General features: G+C 52.9%; 1 protein-coding gene across 1 annotated transcript; it reads left to right on the top strand.

Annotated features, from left to right (window-relative positions):
* The first annotated feature begins 664 nt into the window (after positions 1–664).
* On the top strand, positions 665–4,225 carry SPON2 (spondin 2). The gene is made up of 6 exons (XM_022554849.3): positions 665–859; positions 1,302–1,527; positions 1,884–2,107; positions 2,186–2,377; positions 2,480–2,651; positions 3,821–4,225. The coding sequence occupies exons 2-6, from the start codon at positions 1,305–1,307 to the stop codon at positions 4,003–4,005; spliced, it is 996 nt and encodes a 331-aa protein (XP_022410557.2). The 5' UTR covers positions 665–859; positions 1,302–1,304; the 3' UTR covers positions 4,006–4,225.
* Positions 4,226–16,342: the final 12,117 nt, after the last annotated feature.

Below are 16,342 nucleotides of genomic sequence, written 5' to 3'. Positions count from 1 at the left end.
CTTTTAAGCTTTAAAGCTCCCTGGGCGGTTCTTACAAGCCAGACCACCCCACTGTCCTTGTCCTTCCCGGCTCCCAGGCCCCGTGATGAGGGTTCTGGAAATGTTCTCCTGACAGGGAGCAGAGATAAGAATCCGCTGGTATCTTCTTCCGTACGCCACGCATCCTTGGAGCTCTTCCCCATGGAGGGAAGTTGGGGGGCCCGGGGTCACCTCCTGGCCCTTGGGGAAGGCAGCCTCATGGCTTCCACTCCCCTCGGGGGGACGGTCCAGATGCCCTGGCCACGGCGTGGACAGCGTGGCTCCTCCATGCAGCTCTGTACGCGGGAAGAAGGCAGCTGTGTCCGCTGAACCCAGGACCCCTGCTTCCCCGCCCGTCCCCAGCACTCGGACAGACGGACAGATGTCAGGCCTGACTGTGGCCCCCACGTCCCAACCTGCCCTGCGGGCAGTGCACGCTGGCGGCCCTGGCCCAGCTCTCTTCCCAGCAGCTGGCTTTGGCACCCCCTCCGGGGAGACACCAGGGAGGGCCTGATGGGAAAGGAGAGAACTGGGGGGAGAGGGGGGCGGGAGGAAAAGACAAAGGAAGGGGTGCGGCGAGTGGCCGGCGCCCAGGGGAGGAGGGGCCTCAGCGCTGGAGCAGCATCTGCTCGCGTCAGAGCAGGCGGGCGGCCAGGCCAGCTCCAGCGCTGAGGCCCCTTTCTCTCCCTCTCCCTGCGTCCTATCTGCCGCTCCTCTCCGGCCACGGTGGCGGACCTGGGGCCTCATTGGCCGGCTGGGTGCCGCGTCTGCAGCATAAATTGGAGCTCTGGGCTCTTGCTGGGACGTTCGGCTGCCCACAGCCTCCAGTCGCTCTTGCTGGGTGAGTACTGTGTGCGCTGGCCCCGGCCCCGCAGCCGCGCTGGCCTCCTGGCGCTGCTCCCGCCCAGAAACCCGCAGCACCCCAAGAGGGGCAGCACCCCAAGAGGGGCAGCACCCCAAGAGGGAGGCCCATCTAGTCCGGGGCACGGCGACCCTCCTGGTTCCCGGGGTTCCCTCAGATGGCAGCGCCAGAGGTGTTTCCCCCAGGAAAGCCGCAGGGCGCTGAGCTGGCTGTGAGCTCCATGCCAGGTGTAACCGGCCAGGCACCTTGGGTTCCTGTAACCGAACACGGCTTGGCTTTCCAGCCACGGGGTCAGGCCCAGCCGAAGCCTGGAGAGGGAACGTGGAGGGAGGTGCCCGGCGTCCTCGGGGACCTGTAACCAGGGGCCGTGCGCAGGGCATCGGGGACCAGCGGTGCAGCATGTGGCCCCCCCTTCTCGTAGGTGATGGGAACCCCGAGTCCGGCTACCCCCTGGGGCGGAGCCCTCTGGGCCCTCCTCCTGGCCACATTTGGCTGCTCAACCGGCCAGCCGCTGGGGGGAGAGTCCATGTGCACGGCCCAGCCCCTGGCCAAGTACAGCATCACCTTCACGGGCAAGTGGAGCCAGGCATCCTTCCCCAAGCAGTACCCGATGTTCCGCCCACCCGCGCAGTGGTCATCCCTGCTGGGTGAGTGCAGTCCCTGCCGTCCCGTGCCCGGCAGGCCTGGCGGTGACCCCCACTGCTCGGGAGGGTACGGTCATCTGACCGTGGCCCCGCGCTTCACAGCGTGGAGGGGACCTCACCCAATTCACTTCAGTGCAGGAGGTACTGGCTGAGTGCCTACTGTGTGCCAGCAGCAGTGTCCTGGGCTTCGGGGACGTGGCGGGGCAGGGTGGCCTGGGTCATGGGAAGGGCCAGCCGGTTGCCCGTCCTACCCGCGAGGTGCCGGGCAGTGTGAGGCCACCTGTGGGACATCCCGCCCGGCCCCACGAGGGGCGGGACGGTGTCCAGGGGTGATGCTTACACGGGTGGGTGGTGCGCAGGGGCAGCGCACAGCCCCGACTACAGCCTGTGGAGGAAGGGCCAGTATGTGAGCAATGGGCTGAGGGACTTCGCGGAGCGCAGCGAGGCCTGGGCGCTGATGCGGGAGATGGAAGCTGCCGGGGAGAGGCTGCAGAGCGTGTACGGCGTGTTCTCGGCCCCAGCCGTGCCCAGCGGCACCGGGCAGACGTCCGCGGAGTTTGAGGCCCACTCCAGGCACTCGCTCGTGAGTGGGGCGGCGTGGACGGTGGGCGGGCGGGCAGGAGGGGGGCGCGGGGGCTGCCGCTGAGCCCTCGGCCCCCAGGTGTCCTTCGTGGTCCGCATCGTCCCCAGCCCCGACTGGTTCGTGGGCGTCGACAGCCTGGACCTGTGTGACGGGGGCCGCTGGAGGGAGCAGGTGGTGGTGGACCTCCACCCTTACGATGCCGGGACCGACAGCGGCTTCACCTTCTCATCCCCCAAGTTCGCGACCGTCCCGCAGGACACGGTGACCGAGGTGAGGGGATGGCAGCTCTCTGGGCGGCCGCTCCCCGGGAGGACAGTGAGGGGGCGGGGCTGGCCCTTCCTGACCCATCTCCGGGCCGGGCCCCTCCTCCAGATCACGGCCTCCTCTCCCAGCCACCCCGCGAACTCCTTCTACTACCCGCGGCTTAAGTCCTTGCCTCCCATCGCTACGGTGACCCTGGCGCGGCTCCCGCACAGCCCCAGGGCCTTCCCGCCCGCCCCGGGCCTCGGGGTCGGGGGCAACGAGGTCGCCGACAGCCTGCCAGGTGAGCCCAGCTCCCACCCCGCCGTAGCGCCCACGGCCACCCCCCAGCCCCGCTTCACACGCGTGCTCCCGGGTTGCAGGCGCTCGGGCTGGCGGGCAGCCGCGACATTCACCACTGGCTGCGCCGGAGCAGGAGCAGCACTTGGGTTTGGGGGTCAGTCGGGACTTGCTCGGACATCACCTGGCCCTGAGCTCCCGCTCCAGCTCTTACCTCTCACCCTAAATAACCCTCGAAGGCCAGTGCCCGCCCCAGAGGGAACGCCTGTGAAGTGACACCCGCTGCTTTCACAGGGGCAGCCCCGCCCCCGCGTGCGCCCCGCCCCCAGGGCCCTTGGTCCAGGGCTCAGCCCCGCGCCGCCGGCCCGCCCCACGCAGAGCACCCGTCGCCAGGCCACAGAGCTGGGTTGCGTGGCCGCGTGGAGTGTGAAGACGGGTCAAACCGGGAGAGGCTGCCGGTGCTCAGAGGGCGGGGCAGCGCCGTCGGGGCTGCGTGAATCCGCGTCTCTGAGCGGCTTCAAAAGCAGGATGGGAGCATTTGGTTGGGGACGCTGGTTCTGAGAGATTTGGGATTTGGTTCATTCAACTCCAAACTGAAGAGTTAACTCTTGCCCAGCATTTTCAACTGAAAGCCTTTCACACTTCTACAGCCCAGAAGTGAGTCGGAGAGGCCTCAGGCCCCGCCCGGTGTCCCTGCTGACCCTTGTGTGCCCTCCTGACAGCGGGTCGGTGGGGGCGGTGCTGCCTGCGGGGGAGGGGCGAGCGGTGTGCAGGTGCCGGGCGAGCGAGGGGGTTCGCGCCCCCAGTGTGGCCAGCCTCCCGAAGGGTCCGCACCTGGAACAGCAGCGCAGCGGTGGAGACCCTGCCGGTCTGTGCCCACGTCAGAGAACGTTTCACGACAGGATCTCCTCTCTCCCCCCGCCCCCCGCCCCACGCCCCGCACCCCGGAGAGCGGGGATCCAGCCGGCATCGGGCTCTCAGGGCGGAAACCTTCACCCAGTCGCTCGGGGGTGGCTTTTCGGGAGTGTGCTTGGTGGCGTCGCCCTGGAGGTGGCTGGAAAGCGCGCTGATAAAATCAGAAGTTTCCTAGCCAAGTTCGGAGGCGGTGTCGGGAGAGGGCCCCCTTCCTCTCCCGCAGCCCCGCCTCGCTCACCGTCCTCCTTGCGCCCCCAGCTCCGGAGACGCCACTGGACTGCGAGGTGTCGCTGTGGTCGTCCTGGGGGCTGTGCGCAGGCCCGTGCGGGCGGCCCGGGGCCAAGAGCAGGACGCGCTACGTCCATGCGCGGCCCGCCAACCACGGGGCGCCCTGCCCGGTGCTGGAGGAGGAGGCCCCGTGCGTCCCCGACAACTGCGTCTGACGCCGGGGCCTCCGAGCCCCCTGAGCCCCGCCGCCCGCGACCTCCGCGCAGAGACTGGCCCCCGGCCCGGCGGCCGCGCTGCACGAGAGCCACACCCCGGCCGTGAAATACCTCAGACCTGGTCGCCAGGCAGCCGCCCGGGGCCGCCGGGTCGCCGGCGCGAGACCAACACCTGCCTCGTCGCGTTCCCATCCCAGCTCTTGAATAAAGACCAGCGTCTCCTGACACCCGGTGCTGTGGTCTGTGTGTCCTGGGCAGGGCCGGGTGAAGGTGGGGCCGGCAGATGGGCCACCAGACTTCCCTGATGAGCAGGCGTCACCCTGCGGGGAGGAGCCAGTGGACCACCGCGCGCACACACACGCGGCGCGCACACACACGGCACACACACACACACACACAGAACATACACGACACACACACACGGCACACACGGCACACACACACACACGGCACACACGGCACACACACACACGGCACACACGGCACATGGGGAACTCAGAGGACCAGCATTACTGCCCCCCCAGGCCTCTGACCATCGAGGCCCCTGGCCTCGCAGGGGGGCCCTGCGGCCTCACTCCTGACCTGCCCTAGCCCTTGTCTGAGGTCGGGGTTCACGACCTCGTCCTGCTGCTGTGGATCCCGGCTGGTCCCTCAGGGGACTGCCTGCTCCCTTGACGCCCCCAGACCACTCTTTCTCCTGCTTGGCCTCCTTAGACGCAGAGCCCTCGGCCACCCACCGCCCAGCGCCACGCCCTCTGCCCGCCTCAGCCTGCTCCGGCCGGTTCTCGGCTCTCGGGCCCTTTCTCTCCCTCATGGAGACCCACTCGCCCACCCTCTCCATTCCCTTAGGGTCACCTGTCCACCTGAAGGTTGCTCTGGGCGGCCCCCCGGGCTCCCCACGGCCTCGGTCCTCGCTCGAGTCAGCACAGGTGACCCTCCGTGTCCCGTCCAAGCGGCTTGCTCAGGCCCTCCCCCGAGCTCCGCACACCTGCCGTGGGGTCTCCGTCACCAGTCTCCCCTCTGTGCCCCCTGTCCCTCTGCCCCGGCAGACGTGCTCCCCCTTCCACCCAAGGACACGGTTCTCTTGGGCCCGCCCCCGCCGGCTTGCAGACATGCCTGGAAAGGGCTCTCGCGTTTCCCACCAGCGCCTACCCGTCCTCGCAGCCACCCCCCTCTCCCTGCTGTCCAGGGCCCTGTCTGCCCGTCCCTGCACCTGGGGGCCCGTGACTTTGCTCCTGTCCCTTGCCCCACATGTGCCCTTGACCCCCAGGCTCCCACCCCAACCCCCCACTGGCCTCTCTGTCTCCTCTGATGGTGCCCCTCTCCTCCCTGACACCCCTCCCCACGAGCTCGACCTCGGACACCCCCAACCCATCCTCTCCACAACAGACTTCTATCCCCCACGGTCATCTTGACCCTTGACCTCAGGGAGGAAGGAGGGAAAGCAGCCGCCCGCAGTCAGGGGTTGGAAGCCCAGCAGAAGCCCTGCTCGACAGACGGCACGTGCGCTAGGAGGGGACTCGTGTGCCCGAGGCTCCCCGCAGACGTGCTCCATGGACTTATGGGCACAGGGTCTTCGGGCACAGCACTCCCCAATGGGGGTGCCAGCCCGCACCCCACCAGGCACCGCACCCGCATCCCGCATACCTGGCTCCCTGCACGTCACTGGAGCGCCGCCCTGTCCAGATCCCTGGGAGTCCAGGGGCACAGACGTTCCTGCCCCTGGGCAGCAGCTGCCCCGCAGGCACCCAGCAAGCGGCCCTGGGGTGCGGGGCAGGGGCAGGGGGACTTCAAGTGACTGAGAAGCTTGATTTGCTTCATGTATATGGCGGGAGCCCTGACACTGAGTACCAGACAGAGGAGCTGGCCTGGTTTGGCAGAGGGCGGCCACTGGTGAGCAGTGGTGCAGGGGCCAGACTCCACCCTGAACAGCCCCTCTGACCTCTGAACCCTCTGCCTGGTGTCTGAGGCGCTCGCAGCGGCAGCCCCAGCATGGGAGCCAGCACACAGCCAGCCCTGCGAGAGCACAGCCTCCGGCATGGGGCTCTGCACAGAGAGCACGATTCCCGAACGCACCCCGACGCTCGCCGGGGCTTGCGGTCTGAGACCACAGCAAAGGTCTGAAAACGCCAATTAACATCCTGAGGCACCGAGAAGAAATAAGCATAGGTGCTCCCTGCAGACCGCACTGTGGACTCCGGACTCAAAATCCCCACCTTGATGTGCACTCAAATCAAACCCACCGAACACGGGAAAATGACGCCCCTAAGCTGGAGGAGACATCAAGCTCCAAAATCAGACCACAAAGCCGTTGACCTTGGGATGATCACGTGTGAGACGCAGTGAAGCAGGGTGACTGTGTCATCCACACCTGGGCTCAAAACTCAAGTGTACCACTGAACCGAGCATGTAACACAATTACAGATTGAAACCTGAATCAATGGGCTAAACGCTCTAGTCAAATGAGAGACTGTAGGCTGGACTCACAAACCATGCGCCATTTACAGGACAGGGGATATCCTGTGAGAACACTGAAAGGCCGGGGAAAGATAGTGGGGGGCACCCCTGGGACACCCATGTCCACCCCCCTCCTTCTGGAGCACAGGCTTGGGTGGGGCCTTGGGGGGAGGGGGAGTGTCGTCTTTGGGGCCAGAACATCTACTGCCCGTGTGGGAGCACAAGTCAACATGGAGGTGCCTGTGCAGAAGCCTCCCGGGCCGGCACCCGGAGGACAGCACCCTGGAGAGTGCCCAGGACTTAGAGCGGACTCAGAAACAAGTTTGGTGTGTTCAGGAGCGAGACTTGAAGGAAGCACACGATGCAAGTAAACCTGTAAAGGGATCCTGCACTAGGTGACACTCAGGCTCTGAGGAAGAGGGGCTGGGGCGCTGCTGCCGCTGGTGCTGGTGATGTGGGTGTGGGGCTGGCGGGGCCGCTGGTGCTGGTGCTGGTGCTGGTGATGGTGTTGGTACTGGTGGTGGTGGCGGAGGTGATGCTGATGGTGGTAGTGGTGGTGGTGATGCAGGTGGCGGTGCTGATGGTACAAGACGCTCTCTCAGGAAGGTGGTTGGGGACGCCCTCCTGACAGGCCCCTCCAAGCAGAGCTCTGAAGGAGGGAGGGAAAGCCTTGCAGAGATATGGCAATGAGTGTCCGAGCAGAGGAACAGGGAGAGGCAGAGGACACGGCCAGGGGGCCTGTGTGGCCGGCACAGAGGGCAGGGGTAGCCCGGCAGGAGGCCGGGGCAGACGGGCTGTGAGCTTCTGCTCCTGGAGAGGTGAAGAGTGGATGGGGCGTCACAGGAGGGCTTTGAGTAGAGAAATCACTCATCAGTGCACGTTCTAAATGGTTGTCTGGTCATTTTGAGAGCAGAGTGTAGGGGGGCAAAGGCAGAAAAAGAGAGAGTTAGGGGCCACTGCACTAACCCAGAGAAGAGGGAGGTTTGGGCCGCAAGGATATGGTGGAAGGGGTTGGAAGTTAATGAATTCCAGGCTTACTTTGATGTAAAGGCAGTAACGGTACTCACAGACTGGAGGCTAACAGTACGTCCCCCAGTCGGCTACGTCGGCCCAGCCTACCTCAGAGCATTAAGTTCAGGAGGGTCTTGGCTTGGCTGGGTCGGCCCGGGTATGGGGGGACCAGTGCGGACAGGCTCCCTCCTGCGGCTCCTATGGGTTCTGCAGTGCATCACATGTCAAATAGATGAGGGACACTGGGCCAAGCAAAGTGATCCCAGCATCTATGCTAATGCCTGAAGGCCCCTCACATGGGCTAGAAATGCGTCTGCTGGGATTTCAGGGGGCTGCTGGCTGGGCCAGACACAGCCAGCAGCCCTCTGTGTGGGTGGCCGGACACAGAGCCAGCCCATTGCAAAGGAGGCAGAAGTGGTGAGAATGTCCACTGCTGGAGAAGGAAGGGGAGATCATGGAAAGCAAGCAGGTAACGGGGATGGGGTGAGCGGTGGGTGGCACTGGGGGGACGGAGGCAGAGGGTAGGACATTGAGGAGTGACAGGAGGGGTCTTCCTGGCAGAGACGGTGGGCTGAGAACTCACATCTAACTATTCCCACCCACACCCCACTGTTTAGATGGCATAACCCAGATGCCTGCCTTGGGTGCTAGGTCTGCTCGCACACCCTGAGGAGGCTTTTTCCACCACCGCTGCACAACTAGACCCCACACTCTGGATGGAGACACCACTTGAGACACTGCCCTTTTCATAAGAGGTAGGAGAGAACTGTCACCTCCTCATCCACTTCTACAAATAAGCAAACAAAAAGCTGAACGGGGCCTGGAGCAAAGAGGAGCTGGGGTTAAGCCACATTAAGTAAGCGCATGAGCTGCGGGGTGAGGGCTGAGGGCTGCGGCTGAGCTTAGGTCAGCGGCAGGATGGGGAAGACAACCAGTCTCCTGCACCAGGTTCAGCCCTCAAGGTCAGCAGCAGCCCCTTGAATAAGGGAAGAGCAGAAATTAATCTCTCTGTAGAAAGCTTTCCCAACTCCCACCCATCAAAACCAAGCAGTGAATGCAACACAAAAATCACCAATTAAACAAGAAAGCAAGTCACTAAAATTGAAGGTCAGCAGAAAAAGACCCAAGACCACAGGTAATGAAATTGTCAGAAATAAAATATAGAACAATGGCAACAAAAAATGACCAATCAACACGGGATAATTAGAAACAAGCAGATAAATCTGGAAAGGAAAAACTGTACAGAATGACAAGTCCTCAGTCGGTTGAAGAGCTGAGCTAGGCGTAGCTGGAGAAAGAATTAGTGAACTGGAAGATATATCACCCAGAATGCAGCACATAGAGACAAAGAGATGGAAATATTCAAAAAGAGATGGGATATAAAGTTATAAAATGTTTTAAGTTAAACACTCTGAAGGATATAATAGGGATAATGGAGAAGAGATAATATTTAAAGAAAAAACAGTACAAAAGTTACAGAACTGGCTAAAATAAAAAACACCTTTTAGACCACGTGCTTTCGTATTTAAGAACCAGTGTTATTCTGTCCAACGGACACAGGAACCAAGAGACAGGAAAGATGGCAGAGTAGGAGGCACCTGTGAGGTGAGCCTCCATCTCCCACCTGGACAGCAACTGCAGGGGAAGAACCCTCTGATGTAACCGTCTGGGAACTCTGGAGTCTGCTGATGGCTTCCAGGGGAAGCCTTGGATGGTAAACCACAGTTCATTTTGGTCAGTTTCAGCTCTCGGTACCATAGAAGCTACCCACCCCACCTCCCCCAGACAGGAGGCCCGAGGCCAGGAGGCCATGCACCTGTTTCTGGAGCAGCCTCCCCACAGCCTGCAGGAACTGGTGGGGCAAAAAAGACCCTGTACAGATATTGGGGGCCTCTGCTCTGGTCACTGGTTGCTGCTTCTGGTCACAGAGGTGCAGATGAACGGGCCCGCAGCCATTTCTGTTGCACCTCCCCCATTGTTGCAAGACCCTCCCCCTCCAGCTGAAGTGACTTCCAGGGGACTTAAAGGGCTAGTGCCTTTTTTAACCCCTCTGCATTTTTTGCTTTTTCTCCCTTTTGGGAACCAAACATTAAAGACAAGGACATTCAAAAACAACTGCAAATGCAGGGAAAATTATTGATAGAAACTGACCATGCACGCCCAGAAGTGACCTGAGAAGACCTTAGGTTTACACCTTAGGCTGGTCCTCAGCACAGAGACAGCCTACAACTACGAGCAACAGTAACACCAAACAGCAAACTCTGGGGAAGGGGGAGAATCTGATTTCCAGAATTACCACATTATTAGATCCGACTGTCCAGTGTTCAACAAAAAAGAATAATCACAAGGCATACAAACAAATAGGAAAGGTATGGCCTACACAAAGGAAAAAAATAAATCAACAGTTCCTGAGAAAAGATCTAATGGCAAACACACTGGACAAAGGCTTTAAAACAACTGTCTTAAAGGTGCTCAAAGAAGTAAAGGAAGATATGGAGAAAATCAAGAAAACAATGTGTAAACAAAATGGAAATACCAGTAAAGAGATGGAAAACCCATAAAGAAACCAAAAAGAAATTCTGGAGCTGAAAAGCATAATAACTGAAATTTAAAATCCACCAGAGGGATTCAAAGGCAGATTTTAGCAGGTAGAAGAATCAGTAAACTTAAAGCTAAGACAATGGAAATTATCAAGTTTGAAAAACAGAATGAAAAAGATGAAAGAAGAGTTAACAGAGCCTAAGGGATGTGCAGGGCACCATCAAGCGGGGCAATGTGCATGCTTGGGAGTCCCAGAAGGAGAAGAGGAAGGAAAGGGCAGAGAGAACATCTGAACAAATAACGGCTGGAAACCACTGAAATCTGATAAAAGACATCAATACAAAAATCCAAAAAGCCCAATGAACTCCAAGTAAAATGAACTCAAAGAGACCCCCACTAATACATATTATAATCGAACTTTCAAAAGACGAAGAATCTTGAGATCAGCAAGAGAAGCAAACTGTCACATACAAGGGACCCTTAACAAGACTGTGGGGGCCAGAAGACTAATGTATTAAAAGTGCCAAAAGGAAAAAAAAGCTATCAACCAAGAATCCAGTATCTGGCAAAACTGTCCTTCAAAAGTTAGGGAGAAATTAAGACATGCCCAGAAAAACAAAAGCTGAGGGGGTTCATGATTACTAGACCTGCCCGGCAAGAAATATCCTTCAGGTGAAATGAAAGGACATCTAAGCTCTATGGAGAAATAAATACCCCAGTAAAGGTAAATACACGAGTAATTATAAAAGCTAGTATCATTATAACAATGGTTTGCAACTGCAACTTCATTTTCTACATGATTTAAGAGACTAATACATTTAAAGAAAAAAATTGTTAGTGTAAAATCTAGTAATACTATAACTTTGGTTTGTAACAACAAATCTTGTTTTCTACATAATAGAAATAAGAGACTAATGCATTTAAAATAATTATGAGCTTGTGTTTCGGGGCATACAATGCATAAAAGTGTAATTTTGTGGGACTTCCCTGGCGGTCCAGTGGTTAAGACTCTGTGCTTCCACTGAAGCAAACAGCAAAGTGACAGTAGTCCCTCCCTATCAGTAGTTACTTTACATTTAAATGAATTAATTTTTCTCATCGAAAGACGCAGATTGGCAGAATGGATAAAAACACATGATCCAACTTTATGCTGTCTGCAAGAGACCCACTTTAAATCCAAAGACACAAATAGAGTGAAACTGAAAGGATGGAAAAAGATGACATTCCTTCCTGATTTCCTGCATTACTGTCTTTTCTGTGTGTTTAGTTGATTTTTCTGTAGAGGAGCGTTTACATTCCTTCCTCATTTCTTTTTCTGTGTACTTTATATCTATCTTCTTTGTGGTTATCACAGGGATTACATTTAAATCCTAAAGAGAGCAGGGGTGGCTATACTAATATCATATAAAGCAAATTTTAAATCAAAAATAGTTGTAAGAAACTAAGAAGGACATTATACATTAATAAAATTTTCAATACAACAAGAAAATATAGGGACTTCCCTGGTGGTCCAGTGGTTAACACTCTGTGCTTCCACTGAAGGGGGAGTGGGTTCGATCCCTGCTCAGGGAACTTAGATCCCGCATGCCATGTGGTGCAGCCAAAAAATCTTTTTTTAAAAAAAAAAGAATAAAAAAAGGAAAATATAACAATTATAAACATTTACACACTTAATGACAGAATATCAAAATATATGAAGAAAAAACTGACAAAATTGAAGGGAGAAATAGACAGTTTTACAATAATAGTTGGAGACCTCAATACCCCACTCACAATAATGGATAGAACAACCAGACAGAAGATAAGTAAGGAAACAGAGGACTTAACCAACACCATAAACCAACTAGATCTAACAGACATACACAGAACACGCTACTCAATGACAACAGTATGCACAATCTTCTCAAGTGCACATGGGACACTTGACAGGATAGATCATATGTTAGGCCACATAGTAAGTCTCAATGGATTTTAAAAGGTGATATCATATAAAATACCTTCTCCAACCACAACAGGATGAAGTTAGAAATCAACAGCAGAAGCAAAACTGGAACATTCACAACTTTGTGGAAATTAAACAACACACTCTTAAACCAATGGATTAAAGAGGAAATCACAAGGAAATTAGAAAATACTTAGAAAGGAATGAAAACAAAAACACAACATACCAAAACGTATGGGATGCAGTGAAAATAGTGCTGGGGGGTGGGGGTGGGGAGTTATAGCTATAAACACATTAAAAAACAGGAAAGATCTCAAGTCATCAATCTACCTTTACAATCTAAGGAACTAGAAGAAGAAGAAAAAACTACACCCAAAGCTAGCAGAAGGAAGGAAACAATAAAGATTAGAGATAAACAAAATACAGAATAGAAAAACAACAGAGAAAAGTCAATGAAACCAAAAGCTTGTTCTTTGAAAATATCAAAAAATTTGACAAACCTTTATCTATATGGACTAAGAAAAGAAGAGAGAAGACTCAACTTACTAAATCAGAAATGAAAGTAGGAACATTAAAATCAATACTACAGAATAAAAAGGATTACAAAAATACTATGAATAACTGTACACCAATAAATTAGATAATTTAGCTGAAATGGACAAATTCCTGGAAATACAAAACCTACCAGGACTGGATTATAGAGAAATAGAAAATCTGAATAAAACTATAACTAGTAAGGAGATTGAATCAGTTGTAATAATAATAATAAATCTCTTGACAAGGAAACTGGACCTGATGGCTTCACTGGTGAATTCTACCAAACATTTAATGAGGAACTAATACCAATCCTTCTCAAACTTTCCAAAAAAATTTAAGAGGAGGGGACACTTCCTAACTCATTCTTTGAGGCCATTATCACCCTGATCCAAAGCCAAACAAAGACACTACAAGAAAACTACAGACCAATATCCTTTATGAACACCGATGCAAAAACCGTCAATAAAATATTTGCAAACTGAATTCAGCAGCATATTAAAAGGATTACACACCACAACAAAGTGGGATTTATTCCTGGAATGCAAGGATGGTTCAACATATGGAAATCAATCAATGTATTGAATATTATGACACATCAATAGAATGAAGGCAAAAGAAAACAACACATGATCATCTCAAGTGATACAGAAAAACCATTTGACAAATTTCAAATTGATGCAGAAAAGCATCTGACATAACTTCATGATAAAAACATTCAAAAAACTGGAAATAGAAGGAAATTACCTCAACATAATAAAAGTCATTTATGAAAAACTCCCCACAAGCATCATACTCAATGGTGAAAGAAAAAAGCATTTCCTCTAAGATCAGGAACAAAGCAAGGAGGCCCACTTTCATCACTTCTATTCAACATAGTACTGGAGGTTCCAGCCAGAGCAATCAGATAAGAAAAAGAAATAAAAGGCAACTAAATTGGAAAGGAAGAAGTAAAACTGTCTCTGTTTGCATATGTTCTTAAATGTAAGAAATCCTAAACATCCCACCAAAAATCTGTCAGGCCTAATAAATGAATTCAGCAAAGTACCAGGGCACAAAGTCAACACACAAAAATCAGCTGCATTTCTATTCATGAACAATGAGAAGTCTGAAAAGAAACTTACAAAAACAATTACATTTATAGCAGCCTCAAAAAGAAGAAAATACTTAGGAATCAATTTAACCAAGGAGGTGAAAGACTTGTACAGTGAAAACTATAAAATATTGCCAAAAGAAGTTAAAGAAGACATAAATAAATGGAAACACATTCTATGTTCATGGATTGAAAGACTTAAAGTTGTGAGAATGCCAAAACTACCCAAAGCAATCTAAAGATTCAATGCAATCCCTATCGAAATCTCAATGATGTTTTTTCAGAAATAGAAAAACCCATCCTGAAATTCATATGGAATCTCAAGGAAACTCAAACAGTCCAAACAATCTTGAAAAAGAAGACCAAAACTGGAGGACTTAAACTTCGGGATTTCAAAACTTACTACAAAGCTACAGTAATCAAAACAATTTGGTATTGGCATAAAGGCAGGGATATAGACGAATGGAATAGAATAGAGGGCCCCAAAATAAACTCTCGCATATATGGTGAAATGATTTTGACAAGGGTGCCAAGACCATTCAATGGGGAAAGGACAGTCTTTTCAACAAATGATTCTGAGAAAATTGGATATCCATATGTTAAAGAATGATGTTGGACCCTTATCTATACCATATACAAAAATTAACTCAAAATGTATCAAGAATCTAAATATAAGACCTAAAACAATAAAACTCTTAGATGAAAACAGTAGAAAAGCTTCATGACATTGGATTTGGCAATGATCTCTTGAATATGATACCAAAGGCAGAGGCAACAACAACAAAAAATAGACAAATTGAACTTCATGAAAATTTAAAACGTTTGTGCATCAAAAGACACTAGCAACAGAATAAAAAACCATATATCTGATAAGGGATTAATATCCTGAATATATAGAGAACTCCTAAAACTCAACAACAACAAAAACAAACAACACGATTCAAAAATGGGTAAATGACTTGAATAGACATTTGTACAAAGAAGATATCAAATGGACAATAAGCACATGAAAAGATGCTCAATGTAACTAATTATTAGGGAAACGCAAATCAAAACTACAACGAGATACCACTTCACACCCAATAGGAGAGCTACTATCAAAAAACAGAAAAAAATGAGTGTTGGCCAGGATGTAGAGAAGTTGGGACCCTTGTGCATTGTTGGCGGGAATGTAAAATGGTGCAGCCACTGTGGAAAACAGTATGGCAGTTCCTCGAAATGTTAAAAGTAGAACTAGGATCCAGCAATTCCACTTCTGGGTATATACCCAGAAGAATTCAAAGCAGCCTCAAAGAGATATCTGTACACGCATGTTCATAGCAACATTATTCACAATAGCTAAGATGTGGAAGCAACCCAAGTGTCCACTGATGCACGAATGGATTAACAAAATGTGCTACATCCATAAAACGGCTTAAGAAGGAAAGAAATTCCGCAATATGCTACAGCATGGATGAACCTCAAGGGCATCATGCTAAGTGGAATAAACCAGTCACAAAAAGACAAACACAGCATGACTCCACTTATCTGAGCTACTCACAGCAGTCGGAATCATAGAGACAGAAAGCAGAAGAGTGGTTGCTAGGGGCTGGGCAGAGCGGGGAAAGGAGAGCTACTGTTTAATAGGCTTCAGTTTCATGAGATGAAGAGCATTATGGAGATGCAAAGTGGTGATGGTTTCACAACAGTGTAAATGTATTTAATACCGCTGAACTGCACACTTAATATTGGTTAAGAAAGTAAATTTTGTTATGTGTAATTTACCACACACACAATAAAAGGACATTGGAGCCAAACTGAAGGGACTGCCACTGGCCAAATGTGGGGTCATGTGCGCATCTAGAAGAATAACGACTGCGATATATGGGGAAAGCATTAAATACGTAACAACTCATGAGTTCATGATGATACGAGACGGAAGCCCCACTGGTCACCACAGGAGGTTACTGAGGCACCGGTGTCTCACTTTGGAAGGTGATAATTACAGGGAAAGAATCAAGCATGCAGCCTGCCTCTGCTGTGCGGACTGTGCTTCAGGGTAACCGGCCAGCTGACGAGGGAACGCTAAGGAGCTTGTCCGAGGTCACGCAGAGGTGCGTGCAGAGGAGGCGCTCCAGACGGGCCCGCGTCTAGGCTGTGGACACCACCCCGTAGCCCTCCTCAAAGGGAAAGCGTGGTGGCTGCTATGGTCTAAATGTCCCATCAAAATTCGTATGCTGGAACCCTAACGCCCAACATGATGGTGTTAGGAGGTCGGCTCTGGGATGTGATTAGGTCACGGATGGGACCAGTGCCTCACAGGAGGCCCCACAGAGCCCCCCCAACTGTTCTGTCACATGAGGACACAGTGTGAGTGTGGCCCTCTGCAGCCTGGAAGCAGGCCCTCACCAGAACCCACTCAACCTCCAGAACCGTGAGAAACAAACGTCTATTGCCTGTGCACTGCGCGGTCTGTGGTGTTTGGTTGTAGCAGCCCAAACAGACTACGCTGGTGGTCAGGGAGGGACATGGCGTGGAGGACACAGGTCAACAGGAAGGGAAAGGCTGAAGCCCCCAATAGAGCAAGGTCCCTGACGACAAGGAGAAGGGCTCCAGTGCCAGGAGGGCTGGGGGCACGGTCACAGGTGGAGACAGAGACAGAGGACCTGTGCCTGGTGGCCACTGCCTCCCACTAGGAATGCACCCAGCAGCCACCCCACCCAGTGCCAGAAAGGCCACCGTGCACATCTTGTACTGAAGGCCTACTGTGTGCCTGGCAC

Source organism: Delphinapterus leucas, chromosome 5, assembly GCF_059928025.1.
Source record: "Delphinapterus leucas isolate spDelLeu-1000000601 "Yukka" chromosome 5, BTC_Dleu_Yukka2, whole genome shotgun sequence".
In the NCBI taxonomy this organism is placed as follows: Eukaryota; Metazoa; Chordata; class Mammalia; order Artiodactyla; family Monodontidae; genus Delphinapterus; species Delphinapterus leucas.
This window is presented reverse-complemented; position numbering and strand designations above follow the sequence as displayed.